This window comes from Cucumis sativus, chromosome 5 (genome assembly GCF_000004075.3).
Source record: "Cucumis sativus cultivar 9930 chromosome 5, Cucumber_9930_V3, whole genome shotgun sequence".
Lineage (NCBI taxonomy): Eukaryota > Viridiplantae > Streptophyta > Magnoliopsida > Cucurbitales > Cucurbitaceae > Cucumis > Cucumis sativus.
The window spans coordinates 19,804,270-19,822,704 of NC_026659.2; the positions used below are offsets into that span (position 1 = coordinate 19,804,270).

General features: G+C 33.1%; 3 protein-coding genes across 6 annotated transcripts; 2 read left to right on the forward strand and 1 right to left on the reverse strand.

Moving 5' to 3' along the window:
• The first annotated feature begins 2,846 nt into the window (after positions 1–2,846).
• LOC101221307 (probable glycerol-3-phosphate dehydrogenase [NAD(+)] 1, cytosolic) lies at positions 2,847–7,936 on the forward strand. Of its 2 annotated transcripts, XM_004143708.3 has the most exons (5): positions 2,848–4,087; positions 5,237–5,458; positions 6,245–6,492; positions 7,313–7,452; positions 7,575–7,936. In XM_004143708.3, exons 1-5 carry the CDS (start codon positions 3,436–3,438, stop codon positions 7,699–7,701), a joined length of 1,389 nt encoding a protein of 462 aa, XP_004143756.1. In that variant the 5' UTR covers positions 2,848–3,435; the 3' UTR covers positions 7,702–7,936. The 2 variants fall into 2 exon arrangements, with proteins under 2 accessions (XP_031741992.1, XP_004143756.1); XM_031886132.1 differs by lacking the exon at positions 5,237–5,458 and having other exon boundaries at positions 2,847–4,087.
• A 1,025-nt stretch (positions 7,937–8,961) lies between these two features.
• Positions 8,962–11,392, forward strand: LOC101221543. 3 transcript variants are annotated; one of them, XM_004143709.3, is made up of 4 exons: positions 8,962–9,194; positions 9,642–9,944; positions 10,887–10,955; positions 11,043–11,392. In XM_004143709.3, the coding sequence occupies exons 1-3, from the start codon at positions 9,040–9,042 to the stop codon at positions 10,951–10,953; spliced, it is 525 nt and encodes a 174-aa protein (XP_004143757.1). In that variant the 5' UTR covers positions 8,962–9,039; the 3' UTR covers positions 10,954–10,955; positions 11,043–11,392. The 3 variants fall into 3 exon arrangements, with proteins under 3 accessions (XP_004143757.1, XP_031740899.1, XP_011655268.1); XM_031885039.1 differs by having other exon boundaries at positions 10,887–10,949; positions 11,022–11,392; XM_011656966.2 differs by having other exon boundaries at positions 10,887–10,949.
• A 1,522-nt stretch (positions 11,393–12,914) lies between these two features.
• LOC101221771 (mitochondrial phosphate carrier protein 3, mitochondrial) lies at positions 12,915–16,766 on the reverse strand. The gene is made up of 6 exons (XM_004143710.2): positions 16,303–16,766; positions 15,683–16,044; positions 15,535–15,578; positions 13,724–13,938; positions 13,522–13,646; positions 12,915–13,433 (listed from the first exon to the last, which is right to left on the reverse strand). The coding sequence occupies exons 1-6, from the start codon at positions 16,597–16,599 to the stop codon at positions 13,364–13,366; spliced, it is 1,113 nt and encodes a 370-aa protein (XP_004143758.1). The 5' UTR covers positions 16,600–16,766; the 3' UTR covers positions 12,915–13,363.
• Positions 16,767–18,435: the final 1,669 nt, after the last annotated feature.

Genomic DNA, 18,435 nt, shown 5'->3' on the forward strand with positions numbered 1-18,435 from the left:
ATCTACTTAGCTCACGAAGTGGTGTGAATAGGTTGAGGAAGTTGCTTTGCTCGACCTTTCGTAAGAGTTGCTTTGTGTAGTTGTCTTTCGAGAACGAAGAATGCAGTGGAAGAAAGTAGCTAACCCTCATAGAATACGACTCGTATAGTCATCATAAGACTAATAGAGGGTAGAAAAAGGGCGAACTAGAAAGAATGAGATATGTCTATTGAAGTTGAGGCAAGGGTGCTCAGTCTTCCAGTTGTTATTCTCATGGTCCAAAGTTACTTTTCATTGTCAAATTCGCTTGGCAAATGCACTATGCAGAATTTTCAATCTCCTCTCAATCGATTGGCACCTATAAAAGGAGAGGAAGCCTTCTTGTTCAAGCATTCACAATCATCCACGATCCTTATCACTCCAATAGAGAACTCACTGTTCAACCCATAAATTCTTCAGGAATAAAATTTCTTCTAAAGAAACCTAGGTTTAGATCATCTCTACCTCGTGAGGGTGACTGTAGATTAACGATTTGACCTTGGAAAAAGAGAATCTAACCTAGAAAGTGTTAAAGAGTGTGAGATTGATTGAAAGAAGTTTTGTTCATCACATTTCCAACAACTACTTTGATTTCTTTTGTTATGTTTTCGTTATTTTATTCTTTGAACCTTTATCTTGTAAGCTTGATTTATGAGCTAATAATTCGTGTTCATTCATCTTTAATCATGAACTAAATTATTTATGAGGTTCAGTAATATGGATACCCTGAACGGTTATGGTTTGAGTGACATATGCTTCCTATCACTTGATTAGAACATTTTGTTTTGTTTAATTTATATATATAAAAAATTGTTAAGTTGACTGACGACATAATTTAGTAATTTAGTGAAGTTCTAATAATAACAATGTTAGGATATAAAAGGATGCCACAAAGAAACATAGGACTAAAGATGAGAAAAATAAAATTGGCACATCATCTCAACAACAAAACGCCATATATAAAAAAATCTACATGAAAATAACCTAAAATCCAACTAACCATAGAAACTAGGCATTAGCTAATTAGAGCTCCTAAAGAAACTTGATACAAGATTGAACATGAGAGTTTTCTGTCTATGACTAAGTCATTATTTGGTATGATGCGATGGATTATTCATGACACATTGCTCAGAAGGTTAAAACATCGTAACACCCCTATTTATCTATTATTGTTTGATGTTTAAATTTGAATTTAGCATATTCACCGCCTACCCACACTTTTCGTTACCAATTGTCAAATTAATCACATTGCATTTAGAAAGAATTATAACTTAACTAGTTACATAGAATCTCATGGAATTCTCTTATTACTTCAATTGTTGCTGTTAGACCTTATTGATCTTCATTGTAATTGTTCATATGCAATTGATCAGTCATCTATAATTGTAATTTAAATTTTACTTGGGGTTCGTTTGGAACGACTTAAAGAAAAAAAAAATTATATTTTCCAAAATTCATTTTTTTTAATAAAAACTCTTTAAAATAAAAACACATATATGTTCAACAATTCTTTCTCAAGAGTGTTTTTGTCCCTAAGTTTGTTTGATTTATTATATTCTAATATTGTTTTTGTTAATGTCAAATGCTATAAAGGAATTAGTCGATGGTGGTTATTGGAGTTTGTGGATGGTGATCGCCAGAGATGGCAAATCAGAGGTTTCTTATTACCGTCACTATAAATGACGACTAGGGTTAAAGGAACCAGAAGTGGCAAACGAAGGTTCGACAATGGTAATGTTCTTCAAAAGTTGCCTATCAGTAGTAGTTGAATGTTGTGATCGAAGTTGGTTGATAGGTGGTGGTTGAAGTTTGTGACGTTGATGATTGGAATTTTTCATACAACTTAGAGAGATTGACTATATTAAACCCTAATTTTTTTTATATATAAAAGATGATTTCGAACGTTTATTTTAAAGATGTTTTTAAACATAGCAAAATGAGTTAACTTATTTACAAATATAGCAAAATTTTATAGATTGCAATAAGTTCAAATAGACATTTATTAACGAGGAATTGTTAGCACAAAAAATGAAGCTATTTACAAAATAGGATTTGATGAATTTTGTTACATTTTGTAAAGAATTTTAATATTTTGCTATTTTTTAAAATGTCACTTTATTAATCTATAGATGCTTATCTAAATCTACCAAGTCTGTCCCAAATTAAAATTTTGATATATTTGTAAATATTTTTAGCAGTTTTGTTATTTAAAATATTTTTTTTTATTTTAATCGACTTGTTTCAAAAAAACAATTAATTATAATTGGGAGATAGTTGCAAATTTAGCAATTAAATTCAAATTAATTAAGTATATAGTACAATTTTAAAAAATTTGCAAATATAACAAAATTTGTCAAATTCTATCAATGATATAAGTCTATCACTGATAGACCATGTTATAAATATTGGTCTATCACTGATATACCATATGAAGTCAATCTGCGATATAAGTCTATCAGTGATAGTTTTGCTATATTTGCAATTTTTTTTAAATGTTGTTATATTTTTAATTATTATTGCTAAAATAGTCATCCATTGAAATTTGCCTAATAAATAAGTGATAGACTAATATTTACAACATGATCTAATTAGTCAATCATTGATAGACTTTCACAAATAATTGAGATGTTATTATATACTTTACTATTTTCAATCTCATTTTTCTTTAATATACATTTTAATTTGATATAAACACTGAAATTATTTCAAAACGACTAATTTTCTAAATTAATTATGTGAAAGGAAATTTCCTAACCTACCTTTGATAACCATTCTTTTTTTAGTTTAACATAATTTAGTACAGTTCTCTTGATATTTTTTTCTTACTATTCTTCTATTTTCTATCCTTTGAGTTCATCTTCAGTTGAACTTCCATGCCAATGTTTTTCTTCTCAATTCTCTATAGTCTATAGATTCATGGATTGTACTTGTTGTTCAACGCCTTTGACTCTGTTTTGATTCCAAGAGCTTGGTTTCGAATTTTTCATTGTCCATTTATGGATTGAATGATACAGTTGATTTTCTATTGTTTTCAGGTAAAAAGTTGAATTTGAAGACGTAAAAGAAGCTTCGAAGAGCTTCGAAGATCTTGGTTGACTGCTCTGTGGCGGTCAAATACGTATTTAAATTGCATTTCTGCGCCCTGGATTACGCGGTTCTTGATCGGTGTCAATGATTTTCTTTTGATTCTCGAATTTCACACACATGTCGATTTGTTTGGGTTTTCGCTCAATGATAGCTGGAGTATGAATAAGCGAAATCGCTTTTCGATTTCGCTTCGCGAAAACTTTCTAAGTTTGGGATTTTTGTTTTTTGTTTTTATTTTTCCCCTAGAAAAAACTGATTGAATTCAATTTACAAACAATCTATTTAAATCCCGAAACTCAAATTCCGATTCCGTAAGTTCGAAAGAAGAAAATGGTTGATACAATCGACAGAAATAGCCAAACAAATGGCTCAATTCAGAACTCGAACGCTACAATGGAGGAGAAGCTTGACGATCTTCGTCGTCTATTTGGAAAATCAGATGGGGATCCACTGAGAATTGTGGGTGTTGGAGCTGGTGCTTGGGGCAGTGTCTTCATTGCCATGCTGCAAGAGAGCTATGGTCATTTGAGAGAGAAAGTTCTGATTAGGATATGGAGAAGACATGGACGAACAGTTGATAGAGCAACTGCTGAGCATTTATTTGAAGTGATAAATTCAAGGGAAGATGTGTTGAGAAGATTGATCAGGCGATGTGCATATTTGAAATACGTAGAAGCTAGATTAGGTGACAGAATTTTGTATGCAGATGAGATATTGAAAGATGGGTTCTGCTTGAATATGATTGATACGCCTCTCTGTCCTTTGAAGGTTGTCACCAATTTGCAGGAAGCTGTGTGGGATGCTGACATTGTGGTGAATGGCTTGCCTTCGACCGACACCCGCCAAGTGTTCCACGAAATGAGAAGGTATTGGAAAGAGAGATTAACTATGCCTGTTATCATTTCTTTGTCAAAGGGTGTGGAGGCTGAATTGGAGCCTCAACCACGGATAATAACTCCTACACAGATTATTAACAGCGCAAGTAAGATTGCTTCCTCTTGGTATAGTTTATATTACTTGGTAGTGAAAAAAACTATGTTAACGGCAATAATTTGAAATTTCTAAAGTGTAGTGATAACTTAACACGGGGTGGTATTGGACTAAGATATCGAGTTTCAATTCTTATCATATTTCATTATTTTCTTTCCAAAGTTGTATGGAATTGTGCAACTGTAGCCTGTCTAACTTATTGGTTTGAAGGCTTCTTCTGTTCAACGGTGATTAATCATCAAATTTGTTAAGGAAATGGATCTTTGCTGCCCCATCTGGAAGTTACTATATATTATCAAGTTAATCGAGTTTTGTCTCAGGTGGAATAGGAAATATGAAAAAAAATGAAAAACTATTAATGTGCTGAACTGGAAGAAACTAGAATGTAAATTCATTGCCTGAAACTATTTTCTTGTGTCTGAGTTGAATCAAATAGTATGGGTTTCTATTCCTTATATCTTGTAGTTTCAACGGCTTATTTCCTGCTTATTGAGTCACTTGCACTGCCTAGGTACAATCTTGGATAGTTTAAATATTTTGAGTCTTTGTAACTAAAAGATCACATTGGGAGGGGGGAAATTTTGTTTTTTTCCTTATTTTTCCCCCCTTCTTTTGTTTACATGTGTGGATGTTAGGATACTAACAATAATTTAGACCGAAAGGACTGTATAAATGGCTTAAACAGAGGCGGTACTCTGGTTTACTTTATTTATATATAAAGCCAAATGATCCAGATTCACAAGATGAAAAGAAATAACAAGAAACAACAAGGAAAAATGCAGAAAAGATCATACCAGCCTCTTGGTTTTAAGAGACCCTGGTGGCTGCTGTAGCCCTACCTCCTAAAAGATAAAAATACCCTAGCTACTCCAACCTAATAATCCTATTTATAGACTCACATATTCCTCAGCCCAGTGGGCCCTACCACTCAGAACGTCCTTCCAATCATTTCTCCATAATAATTCCCTGTGCAGTTACTTTTCTACCCTTCCTCCTATAAGTATGGATAATTGGGGGTCTTACAGTGGACAAGTGAGAACATACATTGTTGCCCCTTTAGTTGTGTCATTATTGTTATCTTAGATTCTACAAGAATCCTAAAAATTGTCAGAAGTCTAAGACCTATATTATTGATTTGCAGCTGGAGTTCCTTTGGAGAATATTCTTTATCTTGGAGGACCCAATATTGCCTCGGAGATTTACAATAGGGAATATGCCAATGCTCGCATTTGTGGATCTGAAAAGTGGAGAAAATCCTTGGCAAAATTTTTGAGGCAGCCCCATTTCATTGTGTGGGACAATGGCGACCTTGTTACTCATGAAGTAATGGGCGGATTAAAGAATGTCTACGCCATTGGAGCTGGTAACACTCATTTCCTATTCGTTTATTAAATGTCTTAAACAATTTGGTACAGCCACAGGAGACATGTTTATATAGTTTTGTCTTTTCATTCTGTATCTTGGCTGCAGCATTTGATGCTTAATCTAGTTCTTAGAAATGTTTGGCTTAAATTAGTTCGAGATCTCAAGTTACAATTAGGATAACAATTACTATTGCATTGCATATATTGAGATCACTTTAAACGTTTTTGAATGAAGGGTTCAACTCGGTTTCTTTTTTTAATAATTTACTGTAATTGTCATTGATGGTTTATGTGATAGGAAACTTGAAGAATGTTCAAGGTATGTGGATCATTTTAAAAAACCCTTCACATTATGGTGAAACTTCACCTGTTTATTAGAATACAAACGTTTCCTTCTACTTCTTTCCCTTGCTTGATTACTGTGATTAACGTTTTATTAACTACATTCTTATGCTGCATGGACAGAAAGACTATATTTAGATAGTATATGATTAAATTTACCCTTAATCTTAAGCTTTCGGATCATTTGGTGATTTAAGATTGCATTGGAGCTGAAGTCAAAGAGATTTTGTGTTCAACTCCTACAATGTTATTTCCTCCACAGTTAAAATCATTTTCCAATATGTCCATAAGTGAAGGAGAGTGTTAGATGATATATAATTAAATTTACTCTCACCCACAAGCTTTAAGATTTCGGGTCAATTGATGATTTAAAATTATCATAAAAGGGATTGATCATCATTGCCTCTGTGGCTTAACACAGTAAATTTTCATTTCTTCAACAGGAATGGTGGCAGCTTTGACAAAAGAGAGTGCCACCAGCAAAGCAGTATACTTTGCACACTGTACCTCGGAAATGATCCTTATTACTCATCTATTGGCTGAAGAACCAGAGAAATTGGCCGGACCATTACTGGCCGACACTTATGTTACTCTTTTGAAAGGCCGTAATGCGTGGTATGGGCAAAAATTAGCTGAAGGAGAGCTGAGCCTCGAAATGGGTGATAGCATTAAAGGCAAGGGTATGATTCAGGTACGTTATTTATAAGTGAGATAGAAGTCCTAACACCATTTTTGGTATATGTTACAATTTCCTGAAATGGTTAGAATAGACAAAAGTACTTTAAACACTATCGGTAATCTCTATGACTTCCTTCCAAGTATCATTATTCCCCTCTCAACCCAATGATCATAGCGACCCAATCCACGGCGACTATTGGCCCTCAAGAGTTCCCTTGGTTTGTACAAGCCTGAAGTTGAATTATTTTCCTTTGGACTGCTGTAGCTTGTGATACTAAAAAATGTTTCGTCTCCTTATTTTGGTGCAGATCACAGTTTCTTTCTAGTTATTATAGCCTAGCTTATTTAATCTCCAATTAAAGAGCTCCTCTGTAATGCACCAATAGGTATTGGAGTTGTATCTCTTTTATTACATCTTTGAATGAAATTGTTTCTTATTGAGTGTCCTGCGCCGATCTGGAGCAGAGGGAGCTTCTATGATTGGGCTTCTTTGACTCGATCATGCATGCATGTTTTATAGCATGGCAGCAGCATAATCTTGAGAGAGTAGGTTTGGTAACGCAAAAATAGGGAGTAATACTTTGCCAGATTCAGATTGGGGTGTTCATGGTTGGGGAATGAGTTAATTAATTGACGTTGATTTGAGTTAATAAATCAAAAACTAGTTTTGAAAGAATCGTGTACCAACCATCCCATTCCTAAATTGAACCAAAACCAACCTCAAAATCCCATTAGGATTCCATGGGGTTATCTTTGTCTTTCTTTTGTTATCAGTTATTTAACGCCCAAGATATATATGTAGTGAATTTGACCGAGTGAGATCATTATGGCAGGGAGTTTCTGCTGTGAAAGCATTTTATGAATTGCTCAGTCAGTCCAGCCTGAGTGTTCTACACCCTGAAGATAACAAACCTGTTGCTCCAGTTAAGCTTTGCCCAATTCTAAAGATGCTCTACAATATACTAATAACGAGGTACGAATAGATTCATTTCATTTTCTTTTGTCTATTTGTATTTTGTTGCAGTTGTACAAAAGGTATGGAAGAAGCCTCATACCAAAGCCTGATAACTTTACCTTCATTCTTGCAATATTTAGGGAGTTTTCGTCAGAGGCCATTCTTCAAGCCCTGAGGGACGAAACGATAACGGATCCTCGTGATCGTATCAAGATTGCACAAACTCATGTTTTCTATAAGCCATCGCTTCTTGGACAGCAGCGTTAACGGTCATCAACAACCACTCCTTGTATGTACACAGCCTTGTTTGAATGTAGGATTTAATCGAAGTGAGCATTTGTTTTGTGTATTTTTCTTTCTATAGGCATTTTTGTAGGGTTCGTTTTTACCCTTTTTGTATATGGTGATGAAGGTTGCGGTCGGTATTAAATTGCCAATCTGGAATGTTAAGCCAAATGTAACGAGGGTTTCTTCTAGTTATTCATGTTTTCTTCTCTTTTTATTTGTTTCTCTTTCTAATATGAAATTTGTATTTCATTATTTCAAAAACTTCCCACAGGAAGAAAATAGTTCATATTCTGAAAAACCACCCAATTATAGAAATAAACCGAAGTATTATTAAATATAATTCAAAAAAAAAAAAAAAATTGTATGAGTGATTTTGTTATATTTTTTCTTTGAAATTATCAAAAATGTCAATATCCATCCGTGATAGACTACGATATACTTCTATCATATAGAAAATAATAGACTTTTATTGTAGTTTAAAAATTCGGTGATATCGTAGTCTATCACTAATAGACATTAACATTATTTTGTTATATTTGTAAAAAAATTTATTTAATTTGCTATATTTGAAAACCATCCTTTAATTATTAACCTAAAATCGTTACTCATTACCATTACAAATCACATAATTATCATAATATTGTTCCATGGTTGATAGTAACGAGAGTTTTTATTTTCATTATTTGTTAACAACTATAGAGATATTAGTTGTAAGGGTTGTTTTGGTTTATATTTACAAATATAGAAAATCTTAGTGTCAATTAATAATAAATATCGATAACAATTGAATTATTGGGAGTTGTAAATTTAACCATTTGATGCAAAATAATTAGGTATATAATAACATTTTAGAAAAATTATAAATATAGTAAAATTTGTCAAATTCTATTAGTGATAGAAGTCTATCTCCATGTTGTAAATATTTGTCTATTATTGATAGATCATACACATCTATAAGTGATATAAGTCTATCAGTTATAATTTTGCTATATTTATAATTTTTTTTAAATGTTGTTATATCTTTAAATATTATTTCTAATTATCCTAAACTATTATCATTATCATGAATCATACACGAACAATTAAATTTTATTACATTTGATTATCCTAGTTTAAAGTTGGAATGGATAAAAGAGGGTGGCTTTAATAATTTAATTTTTAAAAATGAAAAGGAAGAAGAAGGAAAAAATACGACGCCGTTTAACAGTGAGTTGGTTCGGATCACAACGAAAGAACAAACCCCGACCGGTAAATGAAAGGGCGGATCATAATTTCGAAAACAAACATACGGAAGAGACGAAGGAGAGAGAAACAAAAATGTCACTTGTAGACTACGCTTCATCGGACGAAGACGTGCCGGCGGCGGTGGAGGAGGAGGAGAAGGATAATCGTAATCAGTCGGAAAACCACATCATTACAGAGCCTCACCTCCCCAAGCACGAGCCGAGGCCTCAATCTCCTCCCCTCAACCAGTAATTTTTTTACCATTTCTTTAGATTTTTTAACCCTCAAGCCGAAGAGTTCCAATTCGGATTGCTTTTTCTCTATTCCAATCGATTTTCCATCATTTTCCTCTTCTAATTTTTTCATAGCCAAATACGTTTAATCTTCGGTGTTAATTACTACTTGTTCATCCCGAAAAATCGAAGGTTTTATACTACTTCTCCTTAATTTTGTATTGTATCTTTTTTAGGGTTGTTGTTATTAGCTAAACTGGGAGGAAGGGAGATTGTTGAGTGGTTCTTTAAATATTAGCGATATTGTGCTTGTACTATTGAGTTGCTCTCTCCTTTTAGGGAATGCCTTAGCTGCTGATTCGATTGCCATGACCTTGGAACAAAATATTTGCTGTTTTTAGGTTTGGATTGTGTTAGGTCAGGTTTAATTTATTTCCTTATGATTGGCTCTGTACTCTGTAGGCCCATTGTTAAGCCAAATCAACAGTTTGAAACTAATGAGGAGTCTTCTTCTGTGCCTTGGGTTGGGCTTCCTGATGCTTCTTTACTCTTGAATTCTCCAACATCTTCTAGTCTTTTTAGTGGTAGCGATCACTCGTCTCGAGTAGCAGCGGCTATGGCTGCCAATGCATCTCGCAAGAGAGAAACAAATGTTTTAGGATCTTCTCTTCCTAGGAGTAAATTTCCAAGATCGAGCTTGCCTCACTCTAAGAATGTTCCGGATACTTCAGGGGCTTTGTTGGTTCCACCTCAGCTTACTGGAAGGTTTGTTCTAATGCATTTCCAGTTTCCCCTTATTTTCCTTTTGTTTATGCTGGTTTTTGCTTTCATTTTTTTACACTGTTCCTTGAATAATAAAATAATTGGTTTGATGCATTTACATATATATATATATAATTTCTGCAGTCCGCTCTAGGTGATGAAAATCAAATCATTTCAAAATCTTTGTACATACTAATGAGTACATTGGCATAGGTAGAGTAGATTCATAAGGTACTTGTATCCTTGTGAGGTGATAGATTGAAAAAAGTTCCAATTCATTCCTCAGCTAGAAAACACAATGAATAAATAAATCATTTCATTATAGCGTATAGGACTATTAAGTATGCATGTGTGTATTCTTCTAGCCCTAAAAAATTGTAATAAGTTTATGCCCCTCCACCGACCTCTCTCTGGAGTCGTATGAAAAGCTCTGATTCTAAGTTCAGTAGACATGATCATAATAGCAATGTATTACTTACTACTAAGTTTGGTATAAGATAAGCATGGTTTGTGGACTTCTGGCTATGAATAGTCTGTAAGCCTATTTATTGTTTTTAATGAATATTAGTGTTTGAAATTTTGTTAATAAACTTGGTTCTAGTTATATTCTATGAAAGTAAATGCAGAACTATGGCTGTTGATAAACATCATTTGCTGCCTTGCAAGAACTCTGAAAATCTGATTTACTATTGCTTAAAAGTAACCGTAACTGCTTTAAGATACATTCACTGGTTTAAGTCAGAAGGAAATTTGACAATTAAACAGCGCTATGATATCACCTTAAGAAGCAAACACTAGTAGTGTGAAAACTCAAGCTCAAGCTCGCGCGTTTTTTATTCAGTTTAGAAGTTTGAAATATATGATTTTAGGTGAATTCCTATTGCAATTTTGCACCTAAAATTTATTATTTTATTTATTCTGATAGCTATTCTGCATCTTTGGCAGGAGTAACATTGTCACCGAAGATATAAGCAAGCTGTTCGTGAAGAAGTCAGCCAAACCACCCTTGTAATGGTTATTGTCCTTTTCGTTAACTTTCAGATTGATTGGTGTATTGCAGTTGTACAATGTGAAGAATAGTGTACTGATGTTTACTTACAGATAATGCAATGGCCGAAGTTCAGGGATTGCAATGATTTGTGGATTGTGTGCGGTACGTGAACCTTTTCCCCCTCCAGTAGTAATTAATGGGGCACACTTTTGCTCACTACTTTCTTGTTTCTCGTTAATACACACACACACACACATTGCTACCTACATAGACTAAACTTATAATTTAATGAACAAGAATCTACTATTGAGTTTGGGAAGTTGATCAAGTTAGAAGGATGTAATAATAATATGAGAAATGAGTAGATTATGAGTTGGAATTAGAAAGCATGAGTAAAGGCATTGTATGAGCAAGGACGTGCTTAGGTTTATATTGGTAATAGATTTGATTCGTTGCATGAGATGATGAATTTTATAAATAATCAAGCTAATAGATTAACTGAGGCTAAGGAGTGTTACCACTTGCCATTATCGAATGATCACTTTAAAAGCACTAAAATTTTTTAAGTTACACTTGAAATGTTCAAATAATGTTGAAATTACAAAACAACCTTCAAATTTGAAGTTTCTCTTTAACTTTTAACGCTCCATTTGTTTCACAAGAATTGTCACTAGACTTCAATTGGCTTTATTACATAAGATTTTCAATACTCTCTAAACTTATGGGATTTTTTTACTTCACGAATGAATGAAGCTGAATTAATTAATAAATTAATAACAATTAATCATTATTGTTGATTTTAATTAATTATTGAATATATATATATTATTGATATTTTATGTTATGTAAAACTATTTAATATAAGATTTTGTAATTAATTATTAGTATTTTAATTCAATTATGGTTATTTAATTTATGATTATATTACTTCGTTTTCTTCCATTTCATTAAATAATTATTTAGTTTTGAATTATATTTTAAAATTGATACATTAAATCTCATGCATATCCAAATAAAGACATTAATTATCCAAATCATTTAAAGTACATACATTTAATACTTACTCTTAAAACAATATCTGCAGGTAATTGCACAAAGTTATGATTAAAACTACTTGAGATACTAAGTCACGAGTCTTTAAATTAAGATCATCTAAATAAAAAGAGTTTAATACATATACACACACGTATATTACTTTTAACTAGTGTTGTCATTCAATAGAGTAGGCATCTCAAACTCAAAACAACGTGAATATCTATCTTAACATGAAATGAAGGTACACATCCATTATATAAAATATAAGTTTTGAGATGAAAGTACACATCCATTATATAAAATATAAGTTTGTCAACCAATTCAGATGATGAATCAATTTGAAGTGCTTTTTTAGTTCGAAGTTGTTCGTAGGCTCAATACTTGTAAGAAAATTATTAGAACACATCCACACAATGAGACTTTCTAAACTATTGAGTTGAATAATATAATTCAAGATTATTAGAACACATCAACACAGACTTTTCTTTTTCTCAGATAGAAACCCAAGATTTTGAAACCTACAATTTAGATATATGTGTAGTAGAATCAATGGAATGGAGAGTTACCCAGATAAACACATTTAGATTAAAACTTGGCCAAAATACGTTTCGACATTTCCAAATTATGAAAGTTGACAAGGACAGACAATAGTATCAAAACCCTCTAAATTGACTGATTCTATCAAGCATTATTCATTCAACATTTGTAGTATTCATGTGGACAACAATTTAACATTTATAATACTGTATCAATATCATATCTATCCCGTCTATTAAAAATCTTGATGAATATCTAGTGTAACAATGAAGTGTTGCAATGCAAAATATAAAACAAGCATTGTTTAGTCTTAAAAAGAAGACAAAAACCCTTTGAGGTAAATAATTAATATTCAGAGTAAAAATGAGAGGCTTAGGCTTACCAAGAAAAGTAGAATGTAACACACAAGAGAAATGAAAACTCAGCCAAATCTTGTTTCCTTTGCCCATTTATATGTCAGTTTATTTGGCGAAAGTTTGTTGCTGACATGGGGGAATACAACAAAGTCTGTTCCCTGAAATGGTTTTAAAACCATTAAACTGCAATTCTCTATCTGAATTCTTAACTACTACAAAAGCTAGCAAGGATGATGAATGCCGAGTATCCAAAAGCTAGCACAAGGATGAGATCAAAACCATCCTTGGCTGAACAAATTCAATGAATGACGAGTAAAAAACAGGAAACAAAAACCGAATGGAAAAGGGTCCATCCATTCTATAAAGATATTCTTCAGGCTTTGAGGACTGTAAGCAGCATCATTCTAAAAGGTTATGTTTATTCAATTTCCTATGAAGAGGTTTCTCCTCAACTCGTAAAAAACAACAAAACTCCGGTTGGTCTATCATGCATCAAGTCAACCTCACGCCTTTGCAAGCTCAGCTGCAGCGGGTGCAGGGGCAGCAGCGGGTGCTGGGCCACCAGTAGTAGGTCTGGTCGAAAGAAAATGACAATGTTAGTGACAGCTTTCAAATGAAAGAAGGAAAATTCAAGAAGGTTTAGCCATTGGGTTGAACTTACAGTCCAACAAATACTTTGAAGGCATCATAGATACCCCATTGAGCACCAGTAAGAGTTCCAATCATCACAATACGGAGAGGTAGCCCACGGGTGAAGAGACCCCATAATCCGAGCTTCTTGACAGCCTATATGACAAAAAACCAGAAGTTAAAAAACAACTAATGGAACGAGAACGAAGTTGGGCTCAGGCAGCAGCACTCACATCACCAACAGTTGCTCCTTTGGCGTTGTTGAGGAACGACACAAGATTATCAGCAGGATGAGACACGATAGCACAGAAAACACCAGCCACATATCCACCAGCAAAACTAACACCAAGCTGGAGAGATTTGCTGCACTGGTCCTTTGGTGTGGGAATCGCATACTTGTATAGCATCTCAACTATTGTCTCAAAGGATGCAAACTTCATCATCGTGTCTGAAAGAAAAGCACCAGTCATTCAAAATAGCCATATAAAACAAAGCAGCCGCAGGACAAATTAAAATCACAGCTTGTGAATAAAGAAAACACCAAAAGAAAGAAGAACAAAACACAGAATACTAGGAAATTCAGCAAACAACAAATCCATGTCACAAATTTAGGCTTTCAAATCATTCAGAGCCAAATTCAATTTAATGGACCTTTTAGAAGGGTACTTTGTACAAGGTGAGATAAAATAAGAAATTTGAGCAAGTATTCAATCATTGCAATTAGAAAATTTCCAAAATCAACTCTAAAAGGAACCTTCGTTTTCAAGTCCACTTCCTACATGCCAAACTTTAATCAGTATTAACATGACATCAAAACAAATGAGAAAGGCAAGAACTATTCTACACCACGAAGGAGAAGAAAGTTATTAATGCTGAAGGGAAGGGAAATCGTCATATTGACAAGTTGTCATTGAACAAAACAATCAGACACATGATCTAATAGTTCGGGTAGAGGTGATGAATTCTTATATCTTGTCCATAAAAATAGAGCAATCAGACCAATAACTGAAATTAAAGTTAAAGAATATCTCCACAAATAAATATTCTTAAATTCTCCACTTTAAGATACAAAAGGAGATACAACACAAAACTCTTAGTCATACAAATATCACTATCAAACAACAAGAAATACCATGGAATGCTAACTGCAACTAGGCGTACAGTACAACAGGCAATGCATATAAGTCATGTATATTCACAACCAAGCATCTATCAAACCAGTAACAATTTCCTAAGCATCAACGAATGAAAAAGATTGCCAACTATACCCATGGCCCCCACCAATTAAAACATTGAAACAAGGTCAACCAAATAAAAATTCATACATTTCGTCACAGGAATGAGGAAACCAAATAATTAAATAGCTGATGTGAAAGATGCTCTGAATACAATAAAGTCAAAATAGAGAATGAAATAGTCCATGCTTCATTTTAAAGAAAATGGCAAGACGGTACTTCTTTTCAATATTCCCTAGAAAATCTGAAGTTCTTTCGTATGGCTGGGGGATAAACAATTCTTGCATTCCAGAGTTCGTTATCACTTTAATTACAAATAATATTCAAGGGTAACATAAACATCAAAGCTAACAATAAAATAAATATACCCGCAACGTCATTAGTGTCCGTTGTGGGAATCAAATTACCAAGTAATAAATTGAAAGCAAGTAAAAAAGCTAGTTTCTCATGAAATAAATGGGAAGAAGATATTAGAATTTCATAGTAGAAAATATGTGACAAAAAAGAATAAGCACCAATAAACAATAAATTTTATAAAGGTTTATAAATATCAAAATCAGTAAACAAGTTAACGTTTACATCAGGAATCCAGCGTAGGGGCACAAATATTACCTCGTAAAATCTTGAATTACAGGAAAGTGCTTGTAATAATAACGAAGTATACCGATTGTAAAATATCAGTCACCACAATTCAAAGTATCATTCTATATATGTGTGATAGTGTGAGAGAACATGATCATTTAATTCAAAAAAAAAAAAAAAAAAAAAACAAGCAGGCTACAGATCATAATTGTTTTATGTTAACTTACATGGAATCTGTCGTCCCCAGAGTGGAACAATACCCTTGTACAACCTGCAATCACAAACGAGTTTTAACCCATTAATCCATTAAAATACTCAGAAATCTTCCCACCTGTCACTTAGAAAATGAGTGGATGAATAATTTAAAGTACATACCCAAGAGTTCCTTCAGATCTGACGAACTTGGGAAGTCCATCAGCTAGACCTCTAGCAAAACCAGGCTGCGTTTGAACACGAACCTTCACTGCTTCAAAAGGGCAAAGAGCAATATCAGCAATCACCTCAGCAGATGCAGAACCGGCAAGGTAGATCAAGGTCTTGTACTTAGCAGCGTACTCAGGTCCAGCAATATCAGAGTAATACTTCTTAAAGAACTCGTAGAATCCAAACTTGCAAGCACCCTGTGCACTGTATCCAAGAAGGGTAGGCACCCAACCCCTGAAGAAACCCCTCACACCCTGCTCCTTGAGCAAAATTCCAAAACCAGATGAAATACTTTTGTATTTCGCAGGATCAATCTGAAGAAACACAAAACCGTCGTTAACTTCCTAATATCAAAATCCAACAGAAGAGTAAACCTAAATACATCAACCAAAGTTTTAGATCCGATCCATACAAAATTCAACAACCACATCCAAAAAAAAAAAAAACCCAACATACAAACTAGAAATCTCATAACAAGGCGAGAAAATCACAGATCTGAACGAGAGAAGAAGGACGAAGATTTAAAAAATCCGAGAGAGAGAAAGGTAAGCAGAAATGTAAACAAAACGAACCTGCATATTACATTTAACCAAATCAAGAGGAGTAACAGTCATATGCGTAAGACCACAGCTGAGAATTCCACCAAAAGTACACGCAGTGTAGAAGGCCGGAGAGTACATCTCGATCTTCTTGGAAGGCTCAGTGGGGGAAGGAATAACAAAGCTCTTAGGAGAAGAAGAGGAAACGGAATCGAGAGTGGGTGAAGACTGAAGCATCTTCATGAGAGGAAGGGTTCGAGTGGAAGAAGGGGAAGAGTAAAGGAAGCTGGGGATCAGAGATTGGCGAGAGGGTTTATCAGAGAGCGCCATGGGAGATGAGATTAAGAGAAGAAGGAAGTGAAAGTGGCAAGAATGGAGGAAGAAGAAGAAGAAGAAGCAACCCTAGAAAGAGAAACCTCTCTCCCAATCTCTCAACGCCAAATTTGTAAGACTTTCTTCTGTAATGGTAACGGAGAAATGAAGGATTTCGATTTGTAGTTGCTTTTATAGTCAACGGGTAGGTATGACTCTGCCCGAACTGCCCCCCTTTTTTTCCTTTTGAAGGATTGAAACAATCAACGGTTGAGATTTGAGTGTAGAATGCGTTAATCTTACATGTGCTTGGCGCCGTAAGTGTAATTAATTCATGTACTAAATCAAATATAATTCCTTCTTCTTCTAATCAAATTGTAAGTTTAACTTAAATGTATGACATTTACGCTTCCTTCCATCATTTCTTAGGTTTATTTTAGAAGAAACTTCTTTAAATCAAATTAAGTTGTTTGTTAGTTAAATTTCAATTTTAAATGTAATTATTACAAAATAGGGATGGAATCAAAAGTTTAACCTTTGTCTCGAGAGTAAATCTGAAAAGTTCCTCTACCAATCTTTTCAAACGGATTTGTTTTAAATTATTCAATAACCAAAATTACCTATAATGATTTTAAACTCATAATCCATTTTAAAGCCATCACTTATTTTTTTAATAGAAAAAATAATTACAATTTAGGTTATATAAATTAACCATTAAAATTTTGCCTCTATAGTTTAATAAATAAAATGAGAAACAAATTTTGAGAAAAGTAAAAAAAGGTTAGACCTCACAATTGACCTTTCAAAAGGAATATCAAAATAAAATAGTCTTTGTTATTAATGAGAAGGGAATATTCCTCTTTTTTTCCTTATTTAAATTCTTTTTTATTTTCTTTTTTAATTTTTTTATTTGAAAAGTGCCCTTTCTTATATTCTTTTAAAATATGCTTTAAATAATTAAATTTTACATTATGTTTGCCTAGAAATTAACAAATTTCCACTGAAAAATAATTACATAACACAATAAAATAATTTATGAATTTTAAACCAACAAATAGCATCTATAATTTAAATTCACCAAAAAAAATTATACATTATCCATCATTTCTAATTTGTAAAACAACAGTTAATAAAACTATAGTTTATACAATATATATAATTTATATTTTTAAGAAAACAATGACTTTTTTTCCCATAAAAAATAGTAATGATTTAGATCACTGATTACACAAATTAGTTTTAGTTCATAAAATGATTATATCTCAATTAGAGAAAAATGATGCCTATGAAAAACACAAAAAATAAGAAGAGAAAAAAAAACAATTAAAAGAAATTGGAGTTGATTGAATCAAATTTTGAAAAAGGTAAGTTCATCTTTTTTGTTTAAGATTTTCAAATGAATAGATGATTTTAGAATTTTAGGTGAAACTTGGAATTGAGAATGTTGTGTGTCAAAAAGTTTAGATCTTAACTACGTTCTTTTTAGGTCGCTATCACACAATCTTATGTTCTAAATTTCATCCGAAAATTTTAAAGAATGTCTACTCAAAACGTTTCAACTTTTAAACAAAAAGAATGCATATATCAATACATGAACAAAGAAAGACAAGCAAAAAACACATTTTAGTTTCCAAAGTTAAAAGTTAATGTTTATTTGATTCATAAAATTTTAAAACAAACACTTTAGTTTATGTATCCTCCTTTAGTTTTGACGCCACTCTTCTTCAACCTCCCATCACTGTAGTGCACAAAGAGATGAACAAAAAAGTGATATGTGAATGAGTAAACAAAGGTGAGAATGGCGGAAGAATAGGAGGTAAAGTTAGAATGGACACAATGTTGCACACACCCATG

What these genes read in the sequence shown, in the direction of transcription:
- LOC101221307 (XM_004143708.3), top strand. Translation starts at nt 3,436, where the DNA reads ATGGTTGATACAATCGACAGAAATAGCCAAACAAATGGCTCAATTCAG. An exon ending in ACAGATTATTAACAGCGCAA is followed by an intron (nt 4,088 to 5,236) that starts GTAAGATTGCTT and finishes ATTGATTTGCAG; the next exon opens with CTGGAGTTCCTTTGGAGAAT. An exon ending in TACAATATACTAATAACGAG is followed by an intron (nt 7,453 to 7,574) that starts GTACGAATAGAT and finishes TGCAATATTTAG; the next exon opens with GGAGTTTTCGTCAGAGGCCA.
- LOC101221771 (XM_004143710.2), bottom strand. Translation starts at nt 16,599, where the DNA reads ATGGCGCTCTCTGATAAACCCTCTCGCCAATCTCTGATCCCCAGCTTC. An exon ending in TGGTTAAATGTAATATGCAG is followed by an intron (nt 16,045 to 16,302) that starts GTTCGTTTTGTT and finishes GTGTTTCTTCAG; the next exon opens with ATTGATCCTGCGAAATACAA. An exon ending in TTCAAAGTATTTGTTGGACT is followed by an intron (nt 13,434 to 13,521) that starts GTAAGTTCAACC and finishes TCTTTCGACCAG; the next exon opens with ACCTACTACTGGTGGCCCAG.
- LOC101221543 (XM_031885039.1), top strand. Translation starts at nt 9,040, where the DNA reads ATGTCACTTGTAGACTACGCTTCATCGGACGAAGACGTGCCGGCGGCG. An exon ending in CCACCTCAGCTTACTGGAAG is followed by an intron (nt 9,945 to 10,886) that starts GTTTGTTCTAAT and finishes CATCTTTGGCAG; the next exon opens with GAGTAACATTGTCACCGAAG. An exon ending in AAGTCAGCCAAACCACCCTT is followed by an intron (nt 10,950 to 11,021) that starts GTAATGGTTATT and finishes TGTGAAGAATAG; the next exon opens with TGTACTGATGTTTACTTACA.